This window comes from Amblyraja radiata, chromosome 29 (assembly GCF_010909765.2).
Source record: "Amblyraja radiata isolate CabotCenter1 chromosome 29, sAmbRad1.1.pri, whole genome shotgun sequence".
NCBI lineage: Eukaryota > Metazoa > Chordata > Chondrichthyes > Rajiformes > Rajidae > Amblyraja > Amblyraja radiata.
The window spans coordinates 820,515-846,168 of NC_045984.1; the positions used below are offsets into that span (position 1 = coordinate 820,515).

General features: G+C 48.0%; 1 protein-coding gene across 1 annotated transcript in view; it reads right to left on the reverse strand.

Annotated features, from left to right (window-relative positions):
* LOC116989701 (integrin alpha-X-like) overlaps nt 1-25,654 on the reverse strand; it is a 139,027-nt gene that overhangs the window by 80,761 nt on the left and 32,612 nt on the right. The window contains exons 3-5 of the mRNA XM_033047298.1: nt 9,738-9,855; nt 7,820-7,926; nt 6,488-6,546 (exon numbers count right to left, since the gene is read on the reverse strand). Coding sequence (XP_032903189.1) covers nt 6,488-6,546; nt 7,820-7,926; nt 9,738-9,855 — 284 coding nt within the window. The remainder of the gene's footprint in view (nt 1-6,487; nt 6,547-7,819; nt 7,927-9,737; nt 9,856-25,654) is intronic.

Genomic DNA, 25,654 nt, shown 5'->3' on the forward strand with positions numbered 1-25,654 from the left:
CCTCTCTGTCCTGGGTCTCCTCCATTGCCAGAGTGAGCAACAGCGGAAATTGGAGGAACAGCACCTCATATTCCGTCTGGGGACCTTGCGTCCTTATGGCATTAACATTGAATTCTCCCAATTTGGCTAGCCCGTGCTGTCTCCTCCCCTTCCTTAACCCTCTAGCTGTCTCCTCCCACCCTCCCATCCGCCCACCCTCGGGCTCCTCCTCCTCCTCCCCTTTTCCTTCTTTCTTTCCCCACCCCCCATCAGTCTGAAGAAGGGTTTCGGCCCGAAACGTCGCCTATTTCCTTCGCTCCATAGATGCTGCTGCACCCGCTGAGTTTCCCCAGCAATTTTGTGTACCTTCGATATTCCAGCATCTGCAGTTCCCTTTTGAACATTCTATACTTAATACTGATGAAGGCCAAAGTGCCAAGACTTTTTGTGACCACACTATCTACCTGTGACTCCACCTTCTAGGAACCATGCACCTGTACACCTAGATCCCTCTGCTCCACAACACCACCACACCACCCAGAGGCCTACCATTCACTGTGTCGGTCCTGCCCATGTTATTGCTCCCAAAACTGGGCCAACTGAGCAAGAGATTCTGCCGATATTTTTCACAAACATATTCACGATCTGCAAAACCACCCACTTTTGTGCCATCTGCAAACTTGCTAATCTTGCCCTGTATGTTCTCATCCAAATCATTGATGTAGATGACAAAAAGTAACGGACCCAGCACTGAACCCTGAGGCACACCACTAGTCACAAGCAACCTTCCACCATCACCCTCTGCTTCCTTCCATGGAGCCAATGTTCTATCCATTCAGCTATCTATCCTTGGATCCCATGCGATCTAACCTTGCAGAGCAGCCTACCATGCGGAACCTTGTCGAACGCCTTACTGAAGTCCATGTACACAACATCTACAGCTCTGCCCTCATCGACCTTTTTGGCCAAATCTTTAAAAAACTCAATCAGACTCGTGAGACACGACCTCCCACGTACAAATCTATGCTGACTTTCACTAACCAGCCCTTTTTCATCTAAGTGCATGTATATCCTGTCCCTCAGATTAGTCTCCAGTAACTTTCCAACTACAGATGTTAAGCTCACCGGCCTATAGTTCCCAGCATTTTCCCTGCAGCCCTTCTTGAGGACAGGCATAACATTTGCCACCCTCCAGTCTTCCAGCATCTCTCCTGTATTTAATGATGACTCATAAATCTCCATGAGGATTCCTGCAATCTCCTCTCTAGCTTCCCATAGTGTCCTCGGATATATCTGATATGTACCTGCACTCCCAGATGCCTCTGGTCGACCTACCTGTGATGCCACTTTCAAGGAACTATGTACATGTTCTTCTAGTTCTCTCTCTGGTCTACAACACTCCCCAGGACCCTGCTATTCACTGTGAAGGTCCTGCCTTGATTAGACATCCCAAACAGTAACATGTTGCACCTACTGCATCAGCCTTTCCTCTGTCCAGTTGCCCAACTGATGAGATCCCGCTAGAGTCATACAGCATGGAAACAGACCCGCCAACCCAGAGATAGGTCTGTCAAAGCTGGGCCGAAGGGCCTGTTGCTGTGCTGTGTGATTCTACAAACTGACTTGAATTGAAATTCAAAGTATGACAAGGCATGGAACTAATTCTCCAACAGGCAAGAACGGGGTACTGATTGTTGATGATCTGCCGTGATCTCATTGAATGGTGGTGCTGGCTCGAAGGGCCGAATGGCCTACTCCTGCACCTATTGGATATTGTCTATCTATAGACCTTTCCTGCAGAAAGTCTGAACAAGGATTTCTCATATAAAAACATATAAAATTATAAAAGAACTGGACAAGCTAGATGCAGGAAAAATGTTCCCGATGTTGGGCGAGTCCAGAACCAGGGGCCACAGTCTTAGAATAAAGGGGAGGTCATTTGAGACTGAGGTGAGAAAAAACGTTTTCACCCAGAGAGTTGTGAATTTATGGAATTCCCTGCCACAGAGGGCAATGGAGGCCAAGTTACTGAATGGATTTAAAAGAGAGTTAGATAGAGCTCTAGGGGCTAGTGGAGTCAAGGGATATGGGGAGAAGGCAGGCACGGGTTATTGATAGGGGACGATCAGCCATGATCACAATGAATGGTGGTGCTGGCTCGAAGGGCTGAATGGCCTCCTCCTGCACCTATTTTCTATGTTTCTATGTTCTTTTGTTGCCGTCTTTCAGTTCCTCTTTGTTCTTTTTGTATCACTTCTTCTTTGAACGTAACAGGAAGTGCCTGGGTAAAGTGTGGGGCTTGAAGATAAGGGAGAGTAAACTGCTAATAAGATCGTAAGTCAGAGGAGCAGAATTAGCTAGTTGGCCCATCAAGTGTACTCCACCATTCGATCGTGGCTGATCTATCTTTCCCTCTCAACCACATTCTCCTGCCTTCTCCCCGTAACCTTTGACATTCTCTTACTATTCAACAAACTGTCAATCTCTGCTTTAAAAATGTCCAATGACTTGGCCTCCACCACTGTCGGTGGCAATATATTCCACACATTCACCTCCCTCTGGCTGAAGAAATTCCGCCTTGTCTGCATTCTGAATGGACGTCCTTTAATTCTGACACTCTGCCCTCTGGTCCTAGATTCACCCATTAGAGTCATAGCATAGAAACAGGTCCTTCAGCCTAACATGCCCACATCAACCAACATGCCCCATCTACACCACAAGTTGCATTTGGCCCATATCCCTCTAGACATATCCTATCCATGTACCTGTCCAAATCTTTCTTAAACATTGTGATAGTACCTGCCTCACCTATCTCCTCTGGCAGCACGTTCCATACACCCACCTTCCTTAGTGTAAAAAAACTGTCCCTCATATTCCTATTAAATCTGTCCTCTCTCATCTTAAACCTCTGGTTCTTGATTCCTCTACCCTGGGTAAAACTGTGCATTTCCCTTATCCACTCCTCTTACGATTTTAAACACCTCTAGAATATCACCACAGCCACCTGTGCTCCAAGGAATAGAGTCTCAGCCTGCTCAACCTCTCCCTGCAGCTCAGGCCCTCGAGTCCTGGCAACATCTTTGTAAATCTTCTCCTCACCCTTCCTGAACTCCAGTGAGTCCAGGGCCTGAGCCATCAAATGGTCCTGATATATTAACCTATTCATCCCAGGAATCATTCTAGTCATCCTCCTCTGGAACCCTCTCCAATGCCAGCATGTCTCTCCTCAGATATGGTGCCCAAAATTGCTCACAATACAACAAATGCTCATAGAGCCTTGGCATTACATCCCTTCTTTTATATTCTAGTCCTTTCAAACTGAATGCATTTGTCTTCCTTACAACTGGTTCAACTTGCAGATAAACCTTTTGTGAAATCCTGCACCAGCATTCCTGAGTCCGCCTGCATCTCCCATTTCTCAATTCACCCCATTTGGAAAATAGTCGACACCTTTATTCCACATGGCTCCACACTTTTCTCGGCTGTATTCCATCTGCCAATTCTTTACCCACTCTCCCAATCTGCCCACGTCCTTGTGGAGAGTCGCTACAGTTTCTCTGGAACATCAGATGATGAGGGGAGACCTGCTCGATGCATGTCAAATTATCAAAGGCAAATCTATGCTTGGATTAGTCAAGGACATAAAGTCAAACAGCATGGGAACAGGCCCTTTGGCCCAACCTGCACACACAGTCCAACGTGCTCCATCTACACTAGTCCCACTTGCCTGTGTTGAACCCTATACCTCTAAACCTCTCCTATCCTTGTATCTGTCCTAATGGCTTTTAAATGTTGTGACAGTACCTGCCTCAACGAACTCCTCCAGCAGCTCGTTCCCTATACCTTTATGTACAAATGTTGCCCCTCCAGTTCCCATTAAATCTTTCCCCCTCACCATAAACCTACAACCTCTGATTCTCAATTCCCTTCCACTGGGTAAATCCTGCACTCCACAAAATAAAGTCCTAGCCTCGCTAATCTCTGCCTGTAGTTCAGGTCCTCAAGTCCTGGCAACATTCTTGTAAATCTTCTCTGCACCCTTTCCAGCTTAACAACATTTTTCCTATAACACGGTGACCAAACTGAACATAAAACTTAAATTGTGGCCTCACCAACATCTACAACAACTGAAACATGACATGCCAACTTCTATACTCAATACCCAGATAGATGAAAGTACTTTCCGGGAACGAGGTACCAGCACTCTAGATCCCTCTGATCTACAAACACTGAGCTACAAGGAGAGATTGGACACACCTGGACTGTTTACGCTGCAGCTTCAAAGGTTGAAGAGAGACCTGATAAAATTATATAAAATGATGTGAGGCACAGATAAACTGTGAGAAATATTATGCCCCCAGGGTGGAAATGTCAAAGGCGAGAGGGCATAGCTTTACGTTGAGAGGGGCAAAGTTTAAAGCAATCCTGACATTATAATCAAACCTGCCGACAAGGGAGGTGCCGCTGTAGTCTGGCCTGAGGCCACGCGATGACTGACACCTCCTCCTACTGATCCTTGGACCATGATCCTACACCCGAGTACCAGGCCTTTGTCTCAAACACCATTACTGATTTCATCACTTCTGGCTGTCGGCCTTCCACAGCCTCCAACCTTATCGTTCCCAGCCCCGCACAGCCCGGTTTTACCTTCTCCCCAAAATCCACAAACACAATTACCCTTGCAGACCCACTGTTTCTGTCCCACGGAAATGAATTCCACGTACCTCGACTCTATCCTATCTGCCCAGGCCCATTCTCACCCGACCTATGTCCAAGATACCTGACATGCCCTTCATCTCTTTAATGACTTCCCCTATCCGGGCCCCCACTCCCTCATCTTTACTATGGTTGTGTCTCCTTATTGCATTGTGACTTCCTGACTCTTGTACTCGGTGCCCTGTCCAATGAAGGCAAACATATAATTCGCCTTCTTTACTACTCTATCTACGTGTTGCCGTTCTCACAGTTATGGGCCCCAAGAACCCTCTGTAGATCAATGCTGTTAAACGTTTGTCATTAACTGTATATTCGACCCCTTTAAATGCAAAACCTCACATTTGCTGGGATTCAACTGCATCTGCCATTTCTGTAGCTGATCTATATCACGCTGTTTGCTTTGACAAACTTCCTCACAATTGTGATCCCAGCAATCTTCATGTCATCTGGAAACTTACTAATCAACCCATCTACGTTTACGTCCAAGTCATTTATATACTTATACTTTTATTCTAAAGAAGGGTCTTGACCCGAAACATCATGCATCCCTTCTCTCCAGAGATGTTGCTTGTCCCGCTGTTACATTTTGAGTCTATCTTCAGTGTAAACCAGCATCTGCTGTTCCTTTCTCCTCATTTATATATACATCACTAACAGCAGAGGACCAAGCACAGATCCCCGCATAACTCCATTGGTCACAGACTTCCAGCCCAAATATTGTCTTTCCACCACAACCCTGTCTTATATAACCATATAACAATTACAACACGGAAACAGGCCATCTCGGCCCTAGAAGTCGGCGCCGAACAATTATTTTCCCCTAGTCCCATCTACCTGCACTCAGACCATAACCCTCCATTCCTTTCCCATCCATATACCTATCCAATTTATTTTAAAATAAAATCGAGCCTGCCTCCACCACTTCCGCTGGAAGCTCATTCCACACAGCTACCACTCTCTGAGTAAAGAAGTTCCCCCTTATGTTACCCCTAAACTTCTGTCCCTTAATTCTGAAGTCATGTCCTCTTGTTTGATTCTTCCCTACTCTCAATGGGAAAAGCTTGTCCACGTCAACTCTGTCTATCCCTCTCATCATTTTAAAGACCTCTATTAAGTGTCCCCTTAACCTTCTGCGCTCCAGAGAATAAAGGCCTAACTTATTCAACCTTTCTCTGTAACTTAGTTGCTGAATCCCAGGCAACATTCTAGTAAATCTCCTCTGTACTCTCTCAATTTTGTTGACATCCTTCCTATAATTGGGCGACCAAAATTGTACACCATACTCCAGATTTGGTCTCACCAATGCCTTGTACAATTTTAACATTACATCCTAACTTCTATACTCAAATCTTGTGTCAGTGAGTCAGTTCCAAATCCATACGAGCGAGCAACAGATCCCCTGCAGCCAGTGGCAGGAGTGTTGGTGAGGGCACGTTGCAGTGAATTTCACAGCATGTGTGTATATGTGCATGCGTGTATATGTGTGAGAGTGCGTACATACATGCGGATGGAGCTTCGTGCTGTGTGTGTGTGACCCTAGGGAGGTGCGTGTGTGTGCACGTGTGCATGCGTGCTTGTGCGTGTGCATGTGTGTGCGTATGTGCATGTGTGTACATGTATGTGCGCCTGGGTGCATGTTTGTGTGCATAGGCATGTGCGCGTTTCGTGTGCATGCATGTGTGTGCATGTGCATAAGCATGTGTGCATTTCGTGTGTACATGTGTGTGCATGCGTGCGTGAGCGTGAGACCCCGGGCAGATTGACTGTCAAACGTGACGGTGCGGTAACTTACCACAGCCCTATTTTCACCAGTTGTCATTGAAAGGCCAATGTTATTCGTCCCCGGAATTTCTGTTTGGAAGCAGAAAGCAAGAAACACAGCAACTAAATGACAATGGAACAAAAGTGTTTAAGAAGGAACTGCAGATGCTGGAAAATCAAAGGTAGACAAAAATGCTGGAGAAACTCAGCGGAGAGGCAGCATCTATGGGGCGAAGGAAATACGCGACACTTCGGGTCGAGGCTCTTCTTCAGATTGATGTGAGGGTGGGGGGGAGGGGGGCGGGAAGAAGAAAGGAAGAGGCGGAGACAGTGGGCTGAGGGAGAGCTGGGAAGGGGAGGAGAAAGCAGGGACTACCTGAAATTGGAGGTCAATGTTCATACTGCCCAAGGGAAATATGAGGTGCTGCTCCTCCAATTTACAGTGGTCCTCACTCTGGCCATGGAGGAGGCCCAGGACAGAAAGATCGGATTCGGAATGGGAGGGGGAGTTGAGGTGCTGAGCCACCGGCAGATCAGGTTGGTTATTGCGAACCGAGCGGAGGTGTTGGGCGAAGTACAAAAGTAATCATTTGTAAACCAACAGCTAACGTGTTTGGGAAAGACCTACAGATGCTGGTTTCAATTGAAGATAGACACAAAATGCTGGAGTAACTCAGCACAATAGCCAGCATCTCTAGAATGAAGGAATGCATGTTGGCACGAACTAGATTGCCAGGGGAGTGGGATCTTGTACAGTGAGAGGCTAGAGGTTGATATGGAGGCTGTTGGGGTTAGTGGACAGAATAGGCAGGTGCAAGGCGGAGAGCAAGGAAGGAGGTTGGTTTAAACTGCACGTATTTGAATGCAAGGGGCCTGGCGGGTAAGGCAGATGAGCTTAGGGCATGGATAGGTACGAGCGACTGGGACGTTGTAGCCATGACTAAAACCTGGTTCAGGGAGGGGCAGGACCGGCAGTTCAATGTTCCGGGGTACAGGAACTGCAGGAGAGACAGGGGAGAGGGTAAAAGAGGAGATGGGGTCCCCCAACGCAACTCACTCCCCAACACGATATTCCACCACTCACCCATAGCCCCTAACTGTGCAGGCGCGGCACAGAGGCAGGAGGCGGGGAGCTTGTGGGGGCGAAGTGGTTGTGGGGGAGAGGAGTTGTTGAGGTGGTTGTGGGGCAGAGGGGTTATAGGGGAGGGGTCCCCTCTCTCCCTCCCTCCCTCTCTCCCTCCCTTTCTCCCTCCCTCCCCTCTCTCTCCCCTCCCTCCCTCCACCCTCTTCCTCCCTCCTCCCTCCTCTCTCCCTAACTCCTTCCCTCTCACCCCCACCCTCCCTCCCTCATTCCATCCCGTACCTGGAATGTTGAGCTTGCTGCAACTCTTGTCTCTGTACCGACACTTATAGACGGCCCCCGTGGCCGATCCCTTTTGGTCTTCTGACAAAGGAGCCCCCACTAGAATCCTGGGGATGTTTACAGAATGTTACAGATCTCACTCCCACCGCGTCAACTATTATCACCTTACTCCCCCGCAGTATTCTCCCCTCCCCCCAACCCCCCTCCCACTTCACCGGACCCCCTCCCACCTCATACCTTTCTCTCCCACCAACCCCTCCCACCTCACTCCCTCCCACCTCACTCCCCCCCTCCCCCAACCGCCATCACCCCCTCCTCCTCTCATCTCATCCGCCTTCCCCCTCGCCCCACCCCTCCCCACTACCTCCTTCACCCACTCCAGCCCCCTTCATCCCCGCCACCATTAATATATATGGTAACCAGTTGCGGCCCCAACACCGAGCCTTGCGGCACTCCACTCGCCACTGCCTGCCATTCGGAAAAGGACCCGTTCACTCCTACTCTTTGCTTCCGGTCAGCCAACCAATTTTCTATCAATGTCAACACCCTACCCCCAATACCATGTGCTCTAATTTTAGTCACCAGTCTCCCATGCAGGACCTTATGAAAGGCTTTATGAAAGTATAGATACACTACATCCACTGGCTCCCCTTCATCCATTTTACTTGTCACATCCTCAAATAATTCCAGAAGATTAGTCAAGCATGATTTCCCTTTCATAAATCCATGCTGACTTGGACTAATCCTTTTACTGCTATCCAAATCCCCATTATTACCTCTTTAATAATTGACTCCAGCATCTTTCCCACCACTGAAGTCAGGCTAACTGGTCTGTAATTCCACGTTTTCTCTCTCTCTCCTTTCTTGAAAAGTGGGATAACATTAGCTATCCTCCAATCCACAGGAACTGATCCTGAATCTATGGAACATTGGAAAATGATCACCAATGCGTCCACTATTTCTAGAGCCACCTCCCTGAGGACCCTGGGATGCAGACCATCAGGCCCCAGGGGATTTATCATTCTTCAGTCCCATTAGCCTACCCAATACTATTTCTCGCCTAATGAAAATTTCTTTCAGTTCCTCTACCCCCTGAGATCCTCTGTCCTCCAGTACATCTGGGAGATTGTTTGTGTCTTCCTTAGTGAAGACAGATCCGAAGTACCTATTCAACTCTTCCATTTCATTGTTGCCCATAATAATTTCACCCGTGTCTGCCTTCAAGGGACCCACATTTGACTTTACTATTCTTTTTCCCTTAACATATCTAAAGAAGCTTTTACTGTCCTTCTTTATATTCCTGGCCAGCTTCCCTTCGTACTTCATCTTTTCAGCCCGTATTGCCCGTTTTGTTTCCTTCTGTTGTCCTATGAACGTTTCCCAATCCTCTGACTTCCGGCTACTCTTTGCTGTGTTATACATCTTTTCTTTTAGTTTTATTCTATCCCTAACTTCACTTGTCAGCCACGGTTGCCTCCTACTCCCCTTAGAATCGTTCTTCCTTTTTGGAATGAAATGATCCTGCATCTTCTGGATGATGCCCAGAAATTCATGCTATTGCAGTTCCACTGTCATTCCTGCTAGGATCCCTTTCCAGTCTACTTTGGCCATCTCCCCTTTCATGCCTTCATAGTCCCCTTTGTTCAGCTAGGTGGGGAAGGGGAGGAGGGGTGGAGGAGAGGGGAGGAGGGGTGGAGGAGAGGGGTGGAGAGGGGAGGGGAGGGGGTAGGGAGGAGGTAGGGAGGGAAAACGAGGGGAGGGGTAGTGGAGGCGAGGGGAGGGAGATGGGAGGGGGAGGTGGTGGCGAGGGGAGTGGGGATGGGGAGGGGTGGATGGGGATGGGAGGTGGGGAGGAGGGTGGAGGGGAGGGTGGGGGAGGGTAGGAGAGGAGAGGGGCCAGTGGGGGTGAAGGACCCACCAGTTCTCGGTGTCGCCCTTGAACAACGCGACGGTGAAGCCAAAATGTGACGGGATGTCTTGGGTGAAGACGGTGGGATCGTCCATCTCCACGTTAAAGCCCCCGACGGGACACTGGCCTGGGGTAGAGAGAGGGGCAGTATGAGAGACGGGGAGTGAGGAGAAGAAAGGGGGAGAGCGAGGGGTGCATGGGAGGGAGGGGGAGAGGGGGGCAGAGAGCAGGGAGAGAGGGGTAGAAAGGGGGGAGAAAGGGGGGGATAGTGGAGGGAGGGAGATTGGGGGGGATGGAGGAGTTTGGGAGAGATGGGGTGAAAGAGAGAGATGCAGACATATAGAGACAGACACACACAGACAGTGAGATACGTAGACATAGAGGGGAGGGGAAGCGAGGGGAGGGGAGGGGAGGGGAGGAGCTGTGTAAAATTGGACGTGTAGAATTGGACCATCATTGCCTGTGGCAGATTGTGCTTCCTCAGTTGCCACAGGAAGTAAGTAAGTACGTTTATTGGCCAAGTATTCACATACAAGGAATTTGCCTTAGTGCTCTGACCACAAGTAACAACATGACATACAGTGACAGTTATGAATGACTCAGAAAACACAAAACATGAATAATAATAAAACATGAATCATAAAACACCTTTGATCAAGTACATCCTCTGTTGTGCCTTTTTGACTGAGGAGTCGATGGTAGCCCCCCACTTAAGGTCCTTGGAGATGATGGTTCCCAGGAATTTACATGCCTCTACATATGGGACTGTGGTGTTTTTGATGGTGAGTGGGGTGAGGGAAGGGGGAGCTCTCCTAAAGTCTACAATCAATTTTACTGTCTTAAGAGCATTGAGCTCCAGGTTGTTGCGATGGCACCAGGACGCCAGCTGTGACACTTCCTGTCTGTAGGCAGATTCCTCCCCATCCTGGATCAGTCCAATCAGGGTTGTGTCATCCGCAAACTTGAGAAGCTTGGCAGAGGTGTCTGTGGAGGTCTGTTGGTATAGAGAGTAGAGGAGAGGAGAGGGTACGCAGCCTTGCGGTGCTCCTATGCTGAGGGGCTGTGGGTTTGAGATGAGCTTTCCTAGCCTCACATGCTGCTTCCTGTCTGTCAGGAAGCTGGTGATCCACCGACAGTGGGGTTCAGGCACAGTCAACTCGGAAAGTTTGGAGTCTAGTAGCTCTGGCACAATGGTGTTGAACGCAGAGCTAAAATCAACAAACAGGATCCTCACGTAGGTCCCCAGGTGCTGTAGGATGAAGTGCAGGCCCAGGTTGACTGCGTCATCCACAGATCTATTGGCCCAATATGCAAACTGCAGAGGGTTTGTGATATTTTTCAGCTTGGCCAGCACAAGCCTTTCAAGTGTCTTCATGACATTCAGAGGTTAGTACGACAGGCCTGTCGTCATAAAGACCAGTAATCCTTGCCTTTTTGGGTACAGGGACAATAGTGGTGACTTTGAAGCAGGCAGGGACAGTACGTGTTTGCACGGACTGGTTAAAAATGTCTGTATAGACCGATGCCATTTTTTAGGCACAGAGCTTGAGAGTAGAGGGGGAAACATTGTCAGGTCCTGGAGATTTCCAGCTTTTCTGTCTTCTGAACTGCCTCTCTACTTCCTCTATTTTTATTGTTGATGAAGTGATATTCTTCAGCAAGGAGGGTGTGGGTAATTGGGTGTGAAATGGTGATTGGAGGGGGGTGGGTGTAGAAAGGCCCAGTCTTTGCAGACTAAGGTCAGGCTGTGAGTGGGTGTGAAGTGTTAGTTGGGGTGGGAAATGATCCAGTCCTTTCATACTGGAGTCTTGCCTTTAGTAGTTGCAGGCCCGTATGAAGCTTTTCAAAAAGGGGGGTGGCTTCTTCTTCTTCGACAGGATTACAAAAAATATTATGTGAAATAATGTGCACGCAGCGCACATCACAAGCGGGGGATGGGAGATTGCAAACTTCACGTGGTCTGCCCTGTTTCGACAAATGCAATCAACCCGGCGTGCATAATCAAATAGAACAAGTGTTTAAGAAGGAACTGCAGATGCTGGAAAATCGAAGGTACACAAAAATGCTGGAGAAACTCAGCGGGTGCAGCAGCATCTATGGAGCGAAGGGCTCCTCCTCCTCCTTTTTCCTTTCTTCTCCCCGCCATCCCCCATCAGTCTGAAGAAGGGTTTCAGCCCGAAACGTTGCCTATTTCCTTTGCTCCATAGATGCTGCTGCACCTGCTTAGTTTCTCTAGCATTTTTGTGTACCATCAAATAGAACAAGTTGTCCAACAACTTTAGGCTGTGCACGCCATATGCAAGAAGAAGATCACAAGCGGGAAGTCCCACGTGGCCGGGTTCCAGGGCCCACTTAAGGGCCCTGAAAGCTCTGGGGTTTTAGATGCTCTCTGGTGCATTCTGAGCCTTATTTTGGTGCATTTCTGCACTAAATTTATGACCAATATTTCAGAAATAATTTTGGTTGAGTCAAGAGTAATGAGTGGGTGGAATGGGATGATTGGGGTCATTGTTGTATTCATTTTTTTTTTAAATCAAGAATTGTTGTTCTTGTTTTAATAATCAAGTTGTACTGTTATGTAATGTTATGTTATGTAAAATATTATAAAGGAGCATGCAAAAACTGCAAATAGAATACTGCATGTTTTTGCAGTAAAGAAAACCTTTTTTTAGAAAATGTTTTGTGTGTTGAGTTGATTGCCTGTTACTGTTAGACTGTGTTAGTGTGTGCAGTGCACCTTTAATGGTCCTCCTGACCTAACAACTTCACATCACATCAACTTCAACATGGAATAGTGATGTGATGTGAATACAACATTTAGTTCGACTTCAATTTCCGTCATGAAAATGGAAGTCAAACTAAATGCTGCATTTACGTTACTATGATTGCTTTCAAACTAATCTAGTTTACTGTCATACTATTATAACAAATTCTAGTTCCATGATGCCTCATAAACAAGATCACAAATCACATTTTGAATTCTCAAATATAATGTGACTGTAAATAATTGCAGAGCTGCCAAGTTTCACTGAGCATTTCTGTATTTTGATGGCTGAAAATTTGTATTTTGTTGAGGAAATCTGTATTTCTCACATAAATGCAATATAACGTACTACACAGAAAATGGATTTTGAAAATCAGTATTTTGCATGCAACCTCATGTATTCTCAAATATTAGTATGGAATATTGAAATTCAGTATAAACCTGTTTTGAAATGTGAATTTGTAATTCTTGATTTTGATTCCATAACATAAAAATATATAATAACATAACATACATTTCACAATTCATCATATAGTTTACCAAACAACCAAACATGCTGGCATGATGCTGCATAATCATTCAGGTGCTCCTGGTAAATGTCACATAAAGGTGAGTAGCATGGTAAGTACAATTTAAAGAATCACCCAGTGTTACTATTGTTGAGCCAAGTTGACTAGCATGACTGGAATTAGTTCTTAGTTCACTGTCCCACAGCACTCAACATGATGGCATAATGTTGCAAAATCATTCAGGTGCTCCTGAATGTATATTGCCATTTACCACTACTTCTACTAATGCAAAGGCATTTGTTGGCCTTAGTCTATATGCCATTCCTGGTTCCATGAATATAGCACCTCAGTCCAGTTTATCTAGCATGGCAGTCCTCAGTTTGTTAATGCTGTCAAAGCATGTGTCGTTCCACAGTACACAGATATAGGTGGCCCTACTTCTACCTCTTCTTGCAGTGCCATGTTTGGTCTCCCGAAGTGTGACTTTATCTTTACTGGCAGTCTTCAGTTCGTTAACGCTGTCCAAGGCCTGTGTCATTGCGCAGCTAGTACACTAATGTAGGTAGCCCGACTTCTACCTCTTCTTGCAGTGCCCTGTTTGAGCTCCCAAAGTGTGAGGGGATTAGCAGACAGTTCAGGGTTCCTCACAGACTTGGACAACACTCTTGGCAGACCAGCATATATTGCCATTTAGCCATAAACCATGTTTTCCAGTTCCATTTTCCAAGAATGTAATGCGGCTTTTTCACGGGGCGACTTGACGCAAGATGTAACCAGAGTGAAGTGGTCGTGGTCTAGCACGATATCACACGATATAACGGGGGGTAGATAAAGAGTTCCCACGGTACTCGGCATTTCTGTTATTTGTGCGAGTGACTTGTCCGTCTCCCGAGCTTTCCCGTTAAATCTTGAATGAACATTGTGAAGTGTTGTTAAATCATCACATGGCACAAATGATGTCACTTTTTTTTCACACACTATAAATATCCTCCCTTGGTTGAATTGGCTCATTTGGAGACATGTTTTACTGTGTATGTGGGAGACACAGATGGACTGAGCACAGTACCTCGGTCTTACTGTGTGTGGGAGAGGGGGAGAAAGAGACGTACACTCACAGAGGCAGAGTCTCTCAGCCTGTGTAAGAGGGAGGGAGAGAGAGAGAGAGAGGTACACACAAGGTGGATGAGAAATCTCACCTGCCTGTTTCAGTGACAGACACCCGCCGCCAGTAAATGAAGACTGTAAAACTGGGACCCTGGTTCTGGACTCCCCCAACATCGGGAACATTCTTTCTGCATCTAGCCTGTCCAATCCCGTAGATACTGATTAGACCGGTATCTATTTATTTACTTTATTGATGATTTCAATTAAATATGATTGACATGATATCAGAATTAAGGGACAGAAGTTTAGGGGTAACATGAGGGGGAACTTCTTTACTCAGAGAGTGGTAGCGGTGTGGAATGAGCTTCCAGTGGAAGTGGTGGCGGCAGGTTCGTTGGTATCATTTAAGAATAAATTGGATAGGCATATGGATGAGAAGGGAATGGAGGGTTATGGTATGAGTGCAGGCAGGTGGGACTAAGGGAAAAAAATTGTTCGGCGCGGACTTGTAGGGCCGAGATGGCCTGTTTCCGTGCTGTAATTGTTATATGGTTGTTATATGGTTATATTGGGAACATCAGGCCGCAAACGTTATTTCTTGAGTGTTAGTGCTGGAATTTGACTCGACCTTCCTAGTTAGCCGGCGCCTGAGACTGAGCCAAGCAATGTCCAGACCTGACTTCAACACAAAGTGATGGAGGAACTCAAAGGGTCAGGCTCGTCCAACGCTCTGTGTTTTGCTCGTGATTCCTGCATCTGCAGTTCCTCGTGTCTACAGACCAGAGTTGCCACTTGACTCCGAGATGACCATCACAGAGCATACGGAAGATAGACACGAAATGCTGGAGTAACACAGCGGGACGGGCAGCATCTCTGGAGACCCTTCTTCAGAGTCTCGTCCCGAAACGTCACCCATTCCTTTTATCCAGATGCTGCCCGTCCAGTATTTTATGTCTGTCTCCAGTATTACTGTGTCTATCATCGGCGCAAACCAACATCTACAGTTCTTCCCGACACATTAGAGGATACCGTCTCGCCATCACTCGGATTACCCGCTTCATTTCCATAACGTTGCCACCTCTCTTTACTTTGCTTACTGAAGCCTGATCCTTGTCACACTCAGTGCTCTATCGCCCAGCCTCTCATCTTTCAATCGGGTTCAGCCAGGAAGGAACTGCAGATGCTGGATTAAAACGAAGATAGACACAACATGTAGCTCAGCGGGACAGGAAGCATATCAGAAGGGTCTCGACCCGAAATGTCACCCATTCCTTCTCCCCAGAGATGCTGCCTGCCGTCGAGTTACTACAGCATTCTCTTTAAACCAGCATCTGCTGTTACTTCCGACACATGCACAAGAAATAGGCAACTTTTCGGGCCGAAACCTTGCCTATTTCCTTCGTTCCATAGATGCTGCTGCACCCGCTGAGTTTCTCCAGCATTTGTGTGTGTGGGTGGGAGTTGGGGGGGGGGGGGGGGGATTCGAATCGGAACCCTTCTTCAGACATCCTAATCGGAATTGAGTCTGAAGATGTGTCTCGTCCCGAAACATCACCTATTTTTCTCCAGAGATGCTGCTTGACTCGCTGAGTTACTCCAGTTTTTTGTGTCTGTCTTCGATTTAAACCAGCATGTGCAGTTCACTCCTTACACGGGTCTCTGGAGAACATTGATTGGTAGCGTTCAGGTCCCTGCTTCGGAAAGGCATCGATCGCTAGTTGGCGAGGACTCCGAACTGTATCTCTCAAAGAAGTACATGTGAAAAATTTCTCACGGACCCTAAAAATGCGGGACCTTTCAGTAAAGTCCCTTTTAAAGATTCTTGAATCTCATTAACATAACTCATGAATAAGTTGATGTCCATATGCAGATGCAAATCTTTATTTTTTAAATTCAATCCCACAGAAGACAATTTTTACTCACCTTCTGTCCCCTCTGTCCAGCTTCCGGATTCACCGTTCGCAGGAGTTCCCACGGTAACCGCAAGAGTTATTACGGATATCGCACGGATATCGCACTGGCCACTACGTTCATATAATGTTGCAATGCTCAACCACAAGTGTACAAGTCACTCTTGGAGAAATTCAAACTTGCTTGAATTTTCTCCCGAGTCACCAAGTTACACGATTACCTGCAGTTAGCGCCACGGTGGTCCACGGTGGTCCACGAATGCCGTACTGTTATCGCACGAGGTTCCCACGATGTTAAACTCTGGTTAACTCTTGCGTCAAGTCGCCCCGTGAAAAAGCCCCATAACTGTGCAAACCTAGTCACGACTGTCCAAGTTATGGGCAAAGTCATAGTGAATGTGGATTAAGGCAATTGCAGACTGCCTGTCATTGCTCATGGAAGTCCTGGTCTTTCCTTCTTAGTGGATGTGAAAACGTGTTTGTCCTCATTGGCTGGATCAAAGTAAGATGCCGAACGAGATCGCGCCCAATGCAAACATGCCGCCCGAGGCGAGCATCTCTCTGCCACTCAGGCTCATGTCCAAGCGTCCCGGCTACCCCCGCAGTGAAATGGAGGGGGACAGGCGGGGTCGGCAGAGCGCCGTGGAGAGACTGGCTGCCGACAAGGCCGAGCACTTAAAGAGCCAGATGGCGAAGGGGTGCAAAGTGGAGCCCAATGATTTGGGCACCTCTGCCTCCGAGGAAGGCAGCGGCAGCGAAGCGGGGCCTGCAGCAACGTGAAGACTTACCTGGCCTCCGGCAGCCCCCAGCGGAGCAGGCAGCTGGTGCTCCCAGTCAGACATCGTGCATCGCTCCAGCTCCAAGAGGCAGCTCAGGCCCGATTCGCTGGTCATGTACCGACAGAAATGCGAGTTCATGCGGGGAGCGGCAACCACCAGCAGCGACCGCAGTTTCTAGGACAGCCTGGTCCTGTGACTGCTGCCCGGCTCTAACAGCCAGGGCGACAAGCAGCAGGGGCTGGCAACAGGAGCAGCAACGTCGGAAGCGGGAGAATTAGCAGAGGCTGCAGCACCCCAGGGGGCACAAGTAACCACACCAGCAACACTCCAGGGAGAAACAGCAGCCTCGCCAGCAACAACCCAGGGTGCATAAGTAACTACACCAGCAGCACCCAAGGGTGCACAACCAACCACTCCAGCAGCACCCCAGGAAGCACCAGTCACCACACCAGGTGCATCCCGGGGTGCACAAGTAACCACACCAGCAGCACTCCAGGGAGAAAAAGCAGCCTCGCTAGCAACACCCTAGGGTGCATAAGTAACTACACCAGCAGCACCCAAGGGTGCACAAGTAACCTCACCAGCAGTGCCACGAGAAGCAGCAGCAGGTCGGCCCAAGGAGCCGCTCAAGCGGCAGGTTGGTGAAGGCGGATTACGGCGCTCGCACTTCGACCTCAACTGCCGCTTCTCCCGAGCCTGCTCGGGCTTGGACAGTTTCTTCAAGCACTGCGGACTCGAGCCAGAGGTGATCGAGAACCTGGCCCGGGAGACGCCGACGCCGACGCCGCCTTCAAAAGCCTTGCCCTCAATATCGCAGCGTGAGAGGCCTGTCCCACTTGGGTGACATTTTCGGCGACAGCCTGAAAAGAGGTTGTCGAGTCGTGGTCGGGTCGTGAGGCGGCTTGATGCATGGTGACGCATGTAGTGACGCGCAGTGACTCCCTGTCACCTCTGGATTTTGGAATGTTCAAAATCCAAGGGCAACATCTGGCTGTCTCATCATGTCGTGCGCCCTGTCACACGCTGACGTTTGCTGTCCTGCAGGTGACGACCGGTTACGGTTGGGGTTAGGGACCACAGATGGGCTGTAAAATATTCTTTCTTCAATGCATGGATTTTAAACATTAATATATTAAAATTAATACAATAAAATCAATTGTGCAATCCTTGGGGGAGTGTTTGCTAGTGCTGTCAGGGAGGATTTAAACTAATGATGCAGGGGGATGGGTGCAAGAGCAGAGAGACAGAGGGGTGTAAAATGAGGGTAGAAGCAATAGGTAGCAAGGAGAAAAGTAAAAGTGGCAGGCGGACAAATCCAGGGCAAAAATCAATAAGGGCCACTTTTCAATATAATTGTATAAGGGGTAAGAGTGTTGTGAAAACAAGCCTGAAGGCTTTGTATCTTAATGCAAGGAGCATTCGTAATAAGGTGGATGTGTTGAATGTGCAGATAGTTATTAATGAATATGATATAGTTGGGATCACGGAGACATGGCTCCAGGGTGACCAAGGCTGGGAGCTGAACATCCAGGGATATTCAATATTCAGGAGGGATGGACAGAAAGGAAAAGGAGGCGAGGTAGCATTGCTGGTTAGAGAGATTAACGCAATAGAAAGGAAGGACATTAGCTTGGAGGATGTGGAATCGATATGGGTAGAGCTGCGAAACACTAAGGGGCAGAAAACGCTAGTGGGAGTTGTGTACCGGCCACCTAACAGCAGTAGTGGAGTTGGGGATGGCATCAAACAGGAAATTAGAGATGCGTGCAACAAAGGTAAAACAATTATAATGGGTGACTTCAAGCTACATATGGAGGAGGAGCCATCTTGGTGAACGGCTGCTAGCCAGCAGCCGTCCGTTTTAAATTCGTTTATTTTATAGTTTTTAGTGAGTCCTGTTTTTTTGTTTGTAGGGGATATGGTCTTTTAATGTGGGGGGGGTAGGTGTAACTTTATTTCTAGGTCCCTACCTGGTCGGTGTGGCAGCCTTTTCTCCGGGCTGCCCGTCGACCCGTCCTCGTGGCCTACCTGCGGGCTTGGAGCACTGTTTCCTGGCGGGGACCGCCCAGCACCTCGGCCTCGGCGGCGGCACAGCGTTGGAGCGCTGGAGCGGAGCGGAGTGGAGCGGGCGATGCCTTGCCTGGGTCGCCGCGCTGGAGCGACGCGCTGGAGCTCTGGCGAGCTGGATCGCCGAGAGCAACATCTCCGGGCTGCGGGTGTGCGGAGAGGCGGCAGTGCGGCGGGCGGCAGTGCGGAGAGGCGGCGCCGACTTTATCATCGGGAGCCTGGGAGCTCCAAACCGGCGCGGCCTTGTCGACTTCGGCAGCCGCGGGCTCCAACCAGGAAGCGGCCGTTCCAGGTGGCCCAGCCGCCGAAAGGACTCTCCCGACGCAAGACCACCCGGTGAGAACGGCCAGGGACATCGGGCCTCCGTAGAGGCAATTGCGGTGGCCTCAATAGGCCCGACTTTGGGGTGAACATGGGGTGGGGACTGGACATTGTGCCTTCCTCCACAGTGCTACCCACTGTGGGGGGATGATTTTTTTGTCTAATTGTAGTCCTGTAGGTCTGTGTCCAAGATGGCTGCCGTGAAAAGAGAGTGGACGCTGGCGCGCTTTGGCTGCCGCTGCTCTCTCTTCACACTGTTTATGATTTTCTGTTTTTGGATTGAATTCTGTTTTTAATTTGTGTCTCTGTGATGTCTTTTTTACCTGTTCTATTCCGATTATATGTTTTTATTCCGATTACTATGTAAGGTGTCCTTGAGATGTCTGAAAGGCGCCCATTAAATAAAATTTATTATTATTATTATTACATATAGATTGGGTGAATCAAATTGGCAGGGGTGCTGAGGAAGAGGATTTCTTGGAATGTATGCAGGATAGTTTTCTAAACCAACATGTAGAGGAACCAATGAGAGAGCAGGCTATTTTACTTCGGAGTCACGTGAGTGACTACGTGAAGAACCCGCTTACGACGCATGCGTGTCATTACGCTACACGCATTCGAACTCGTCATTGCTGGAGGAAGGACGTTCCTCCCAAACGGCAGGGGTTGAACCTGCAACAGTAAGGTGAGGGAACGTCGTTTCTTTTACTTACCTTTTTTCTTTCTACAGAAGGCTGATGAGATCTGGCTGGGGAGAGTCTGCAGAACTGCAGGCAGCCAGCAACGGCCGGGGCACTGCTATCTCCCTTAAAACGGGAGCCGGAGCCGACTTCAGCTCCAGGAGCACGCCGACAGCGGTGGAGCATGTCTGGAGCAGTCATTTCCGACGACTCGGACTACAGCCCCACGGACCTATACATGGGTCCGAGGCGCTGGAAGGAGCGAGAAAGCTGGCGGTGGAGGTGGTTACCACTTCATCTTAGATTGACTAATTTGAATACTTCGTACTTTATATTCATTACAAATGGGAACCTTTGGTGCAACTAAGGGATTGATCCTAGGGTACTACATGGCAAGCATGGTATTAAAATACGCTTGCTATATAGGACTCATTGAAGGTGCCCACAGATGTATTTAACACAACAGATCATCTGCGATCCACCGTTAACACACTTCACATGGCAGTAACTTTGCCGTAAGAAAGGGTACAGCCTTTATGGAGGCTTCCAGGGAACTAAACCAGCCATCAGACTGGTAGTAGAATAATTGGCATTAGGGGCTGTGTGACAGCCACATGATATCGGACCTTTACATAATCATAGTACAGAGCGCTACACGCGTCACTCAAGAAATTATGTGGGGGTCATTCTGACCGACTTATGAAACAACCAAACACAGTTATCCGTCTATGGAACCACATACTGATGGGCCTTGGATTGGGATGCTACTAATTCCATCTCCAGCTGTGGGGGAGATGGAATGCTCAAGAGGCATCACTACTAACGTTGGGCATATATACCTGGGGAAGTGAGAGCTAGTCATGGCTTTAAGTCAAATTGTTTTGGGTTATATCACCAGTATGTTAATCTACAAATTGACAACACCACCGGGGTAGCATATGTCAACCATATGGGTAGAAACATATCGACACCATGTGACTATCTGGCCAACAATATTTGTGAATTGAATTGAATCCTTCTTGTCAATCAGACCTTTCGGGCTGAACGAGATGTTGTTGCCTGCAGCCATACATGTAATACTAGCAGCACACAATGGACACGGGCTGGCATCCGCCGCGGTGAGTTCACCGGGTACCTCCACACTGTGATGCAGGCAATAGCCTTAGAGTCACTGTCTCTATTAATCTGGATTAATAGCGTATCCAGATAGAGATTGGATATCAGCTTCCAACTACCAGGAAAACTGAATTTAGTGGCAGACAACAGGTCACGCTAAGTCTAAAAACTCTGTATGGATGTTGGATAAAATATGTATTGCTGAAACAGCTGGTATGGAACACCAGATAACGACCTATTCACATCCATGCTCTTACCAGTTATCAAATTATGTTCTTGGGAGCCAGAACCTGGGGCAGTGGTTCAGATGTATCTTCGCTGATTGGGGGATCATTTATGCATCCCTCCCTTTTGCCTCATCAGTCGGTTATTTAGGAAGAAACTATAGACTTCACGTCTCGAATTTGGATAATACCTGATTGCCCTACGCAACCAGAGGTACTGGTGATATCAACATGGGTCAGAACCATACATCACCATCCATCATAGACCTAACTTACTGGGTCTTCCCGCAACAAGGGGAGTTACCCGTCACTATTATATATTAACCTATTTATTTAGAGTTGGAAGCACCTCTTCTACACCTGGGACTGACGGACCGAATGCGAAATTATTTCAGCGGGTCACAGACAGTCCACCTAAACATCAGTACTTGGTATCATCTAGTAATGGGAAGTACTGTCACAACAATAATCATCACCCACAGATCTATGAACATCCCGTCTGTTCTGGAATTCCTGGCAAGCCTCCATTATGATGAGAGGCTCAGTCATAGTGCCATCAACTGCGCCAGAGGTGCTCTGTCAATATACCTGTTGAAGGTGTTCAAAAGGGAACTGCAGATGCTGGAATGAAGGTACAGAGCGGCATTCTGTTGGGACAAACCCTGGTAAACAAACTCATGAGGGGCATTTTAAAATTAGTCCCCAAGAACCAGGTACTCCCAAATATGGGATGTGAGCATTGCACTGACCATGTTAAGAAACTGGTCTCCAGCTACAGCTCTGTTCCTACGGGAACTGACTATGAAAACAGTCATGCTGATGGTCCTGGTCACGCCACAAGGGTCCAGTCACCACAGAAAACAAGGTTGGACAACATGATTAATTCATCTGGAATTTATGGTTTACATCAGTGTAATAGTCATACAGAACAGACAGGGGTCAGCAGGCCTAAAAAACAGAATTCAGGGTCTACCCTACAGATGGTCGTCTCTGTATTATAACACACTTACTATCATACTTGAAGTATACTAAGATCATCAGAGGGGAGGAATGTCACTTTAATCAGCTACTAACAGCCATTCAAAACAGTGACAGTCCAGACCATCTCTGGATGGCTAAAACAAGTCCTAAATAGGCTGGAGTGGGAACTAGCATTTCAAATCTCACTCCACCAGGGCTGCAGCTACATTAGCAGCTATGAAGTTGGACGTACCAATGGACCAAATCCTCAAGACAGCAGGATGGCCAACGGAGGAATTTTCCAACGACTTTATAACAAACCAGTCATTGGACCTGAAACATTTACAGAAACAAATTTAAGTTCTGTAATATAATAGACCCATAAATAGGGGCAATAATTGGTGTTCATAATTTTACTGTTGGATTTCAATATCGTATTGATGTCTAATGTTGTTAACTCTACTCTCCCCAAAAATCAAGGCAGATGTGATGCATGGACTCGTTCCACGGCATGAAATCACAGAGCTTTAAAATCTTCACGTAGTCACTCACGTGACTCCGAAGTAAAATAGTAAGATTAAACGAGAACTTACCAGTTTGAAGTTTGATCCTTATTTTATGAGGAGGAACGTTGAGGGACTACGTGCCCTCCGCTCCCACCCTTGATCATAGTCTGAACTGGTATCTGTTGTCTAATCTTACTATGTTTAGTCATTATAGTTATCTGTGATTCCACACCGCTGCTTTGAAGAATGACACGCATACGTCGTAAGCGGGTTCTTCACGTAGTCCCTCAACGTTCCTCCTCATAAAATAAGGATCAAACTTCAAACTGGTAAGTTCTCGTTTAATCTTACTATTCTAGACTGGGTATTGAGTAATGAGGAAGGGTTAGTTAGCAGTCTTGTTGTGTGTGGCCCCTTGGGCAAGAGTGACCATAATATGGTTGAGTTCTTCATTAGGATGGAGAGTGACATTGTTAATTCAGAAACAAGGGTCCTGAACTTAAAGAAAGGTGACTTTGAGGGTATGAGACGTTAATCGGCCAAGATAGACTGGCAAATGATTCTTAAAGTGTTGATGATGGATATACCATGGAAGGGATTTAAAAACTGCATGGATGAACTACAATAATTGTTCATCACAGTTTGGCAAAAGAATAAATCAGGGAAGGTAGTGCATCTGTGGATAACAAGGGAAATCAGGAATAGTATCAAAACAAAAGATGAAGCGTACAAATTAGCCAAAACAAGCAGCCTACCAGAGGAGTGGGAGAAATTCAGAGTCCAGCAGAGGAGCACAAAGGGCTTAATTAGGAAAGGGAAAAAAGATTATGAAAGAAAACATGAAAGGGAAAAATAAAAACTGACTGCAAAAGTTTTTATAGATATGTGAAGAGAAAAAGATTAGTTAAAACAAATGTAGGCCCCTTGCAGTCAGAAACAGGCGAATTGATCATGGGGAACAAGGACATGGCAGACCAATTGAATAACTACTTTGGTTCTGTCTTCACTAAGGAAGACATAAATAATCTGCCGGAAATAGCAAGGGACCGGGGGTTAAATGAGATGGAGGAACTGAGGCAAATCCAGGTTAGCCGGTAAGTGGTGTTAGGTAAATTGAATGGATTAAAGGCCGATAAATCCCCAGGGCTAGATAAGTTGCATCCCAGAGTACTTAAGGAAGTAGCCGCAGAAATAGTGGATGCATTAGTGATAATTTTTCAAAACTCTTTAGATTCTGGAGTAGGTCCTGAGGACTGGAGGGTATCTAATGTAACCCCACTTTTTAAAAAGGGAGGGAGAAAGAAAACGGGGAATTACAGTCCAGTTAGTCTAACATCGGTGGTGGGGAAAATTCTGGAGTCAGTTATTAAAGATGGGATAGCAGCACATTTGGAAAGTGGTAAATTCATTGGACAAAGTCAGCATGGATTTATGAAAGGTAAATCTTGTCTGACGAATCTAATAGAATTTTTTGAGGATGTAACTAGTAGAGTGGATAAGGGAGAACCAGTGGATGTGTTATATCTGGACTTTCAGAAGGCTTTCTACAAGGTCCCACATAAGAGATTAGTATACAAACTTAAAGCACACTGTATCGGGGGTTCAGTATTGATGTGGATAAAGAACTGGCTGGCAGACAGGAAGCCAAGAGTAGGAGTAAACGGGCGAGGCGAGTGGGGGGGGGGAGAGGAGAGGGGGGGGAGAGGAGAGGGGGAAGAGGAGAGGGGGTGAAGAGGAGAGGGGGGAGAAGAGGGGGGGGGAAGAGGAGAGGGGGGGAGAAGAGGAGAGGGGGGGAGAAGAGGAGAAGGGGGAGAAGGGGGAGAAGAGGAGATGGGGGAGAAGAGGAGAAGGGGGAGAAGAGGGAGAAGAGGAGAAGGGGGAGAAGAGGAGAAGGGGGAGAAGGAGAAGGGGGAGAAGAGGAGAGGGGGTAGAAGAGGAGAGGGGGGATAGGAGAGCGGGGAGAAGAGGAGAGGGGGGAGAAGAGGAGAGGGGGAGAAGAGGGGGGAGAAAGAGCGATGAGGGGGAGGAAGAGGAGAGGGGGGGAGAGGAGAGGGAGAGGAGAGGAGGGGGGGGGAGGAGGGGGGGATGGAGGGGGGGAGAGGAGAAGGGGGGAGAGAAGAGAGGGGGGAGAGAAGAGAGGGGGGAGAGGAGAGGGGGGGAGAGGAGAGAGGGGGAGAGGAGAGAGGGGTGGAGAGGAGAGAGGAGGGGTAAGAGAGGAGAGGGGGGGGAGAGGAGAGAGGAGGGGTAAGAGAGGAAGAGGGGGGAGGAGGAGAGGGGGGGAGAGAGGGGGGGATGAGAGGGGGGGAGAGAGAAGGGGAGAGAGAGAGAGGGAGGAGAGAGAGGGAGAGAGAATGGGTGAGAGAGGGGGAGAGAGAGAGGAGGAGAGGGGTTGAGAGAGGGGGAGAGAGGTAGAGAGAGGGGGAGAGAGAGAGTGGGGAGAGAGAGAGGGGGGGCGAGGAGAGGGGGGAGAGAGAGAGGGGGGGAGAGAGAGAGGGGGGGGAGAGAGAATGAGAGGGGGAGAGAGAGGGGGAGAGAGAATGAGAGGGGGAGAGAGAGAGGGGGAGAGAGAGAGGGGGAGAGAGAGGGGGGGAGAGGGAGGGGAGGGAGAGAGGGGGAGAGAGAGGGGGGAGCTAGAGGGGGGAGGGAGAGGAGGAGAGAGAGAGAGAGAAAGGGAGAGAGACAAGGGGGAGAGAGAGAGAAAGAGAGAGGGATAGGGAGAGAGCTGGGAAGGGGAGGGGAGAGGGGGAGAGAGAGAGAGAGTGCCTTTTTACTTCAACCCAAACCCAAACAACCATTTGCTTTTTTACTTCAAACTAACCATATATTCATTTTCAAACCACATTAAGGGTACTCACAGTGATGTAGACATTTGTTCAGTGTCATTCAGAGCTCAGAGTGACAGAGACTAATTGACAGAGCTCCTTGCTGAGACTAATTGAGGCACACCACTTCCTGGTTTTATAGTCCCTCCCCCACCCTCCAGCAT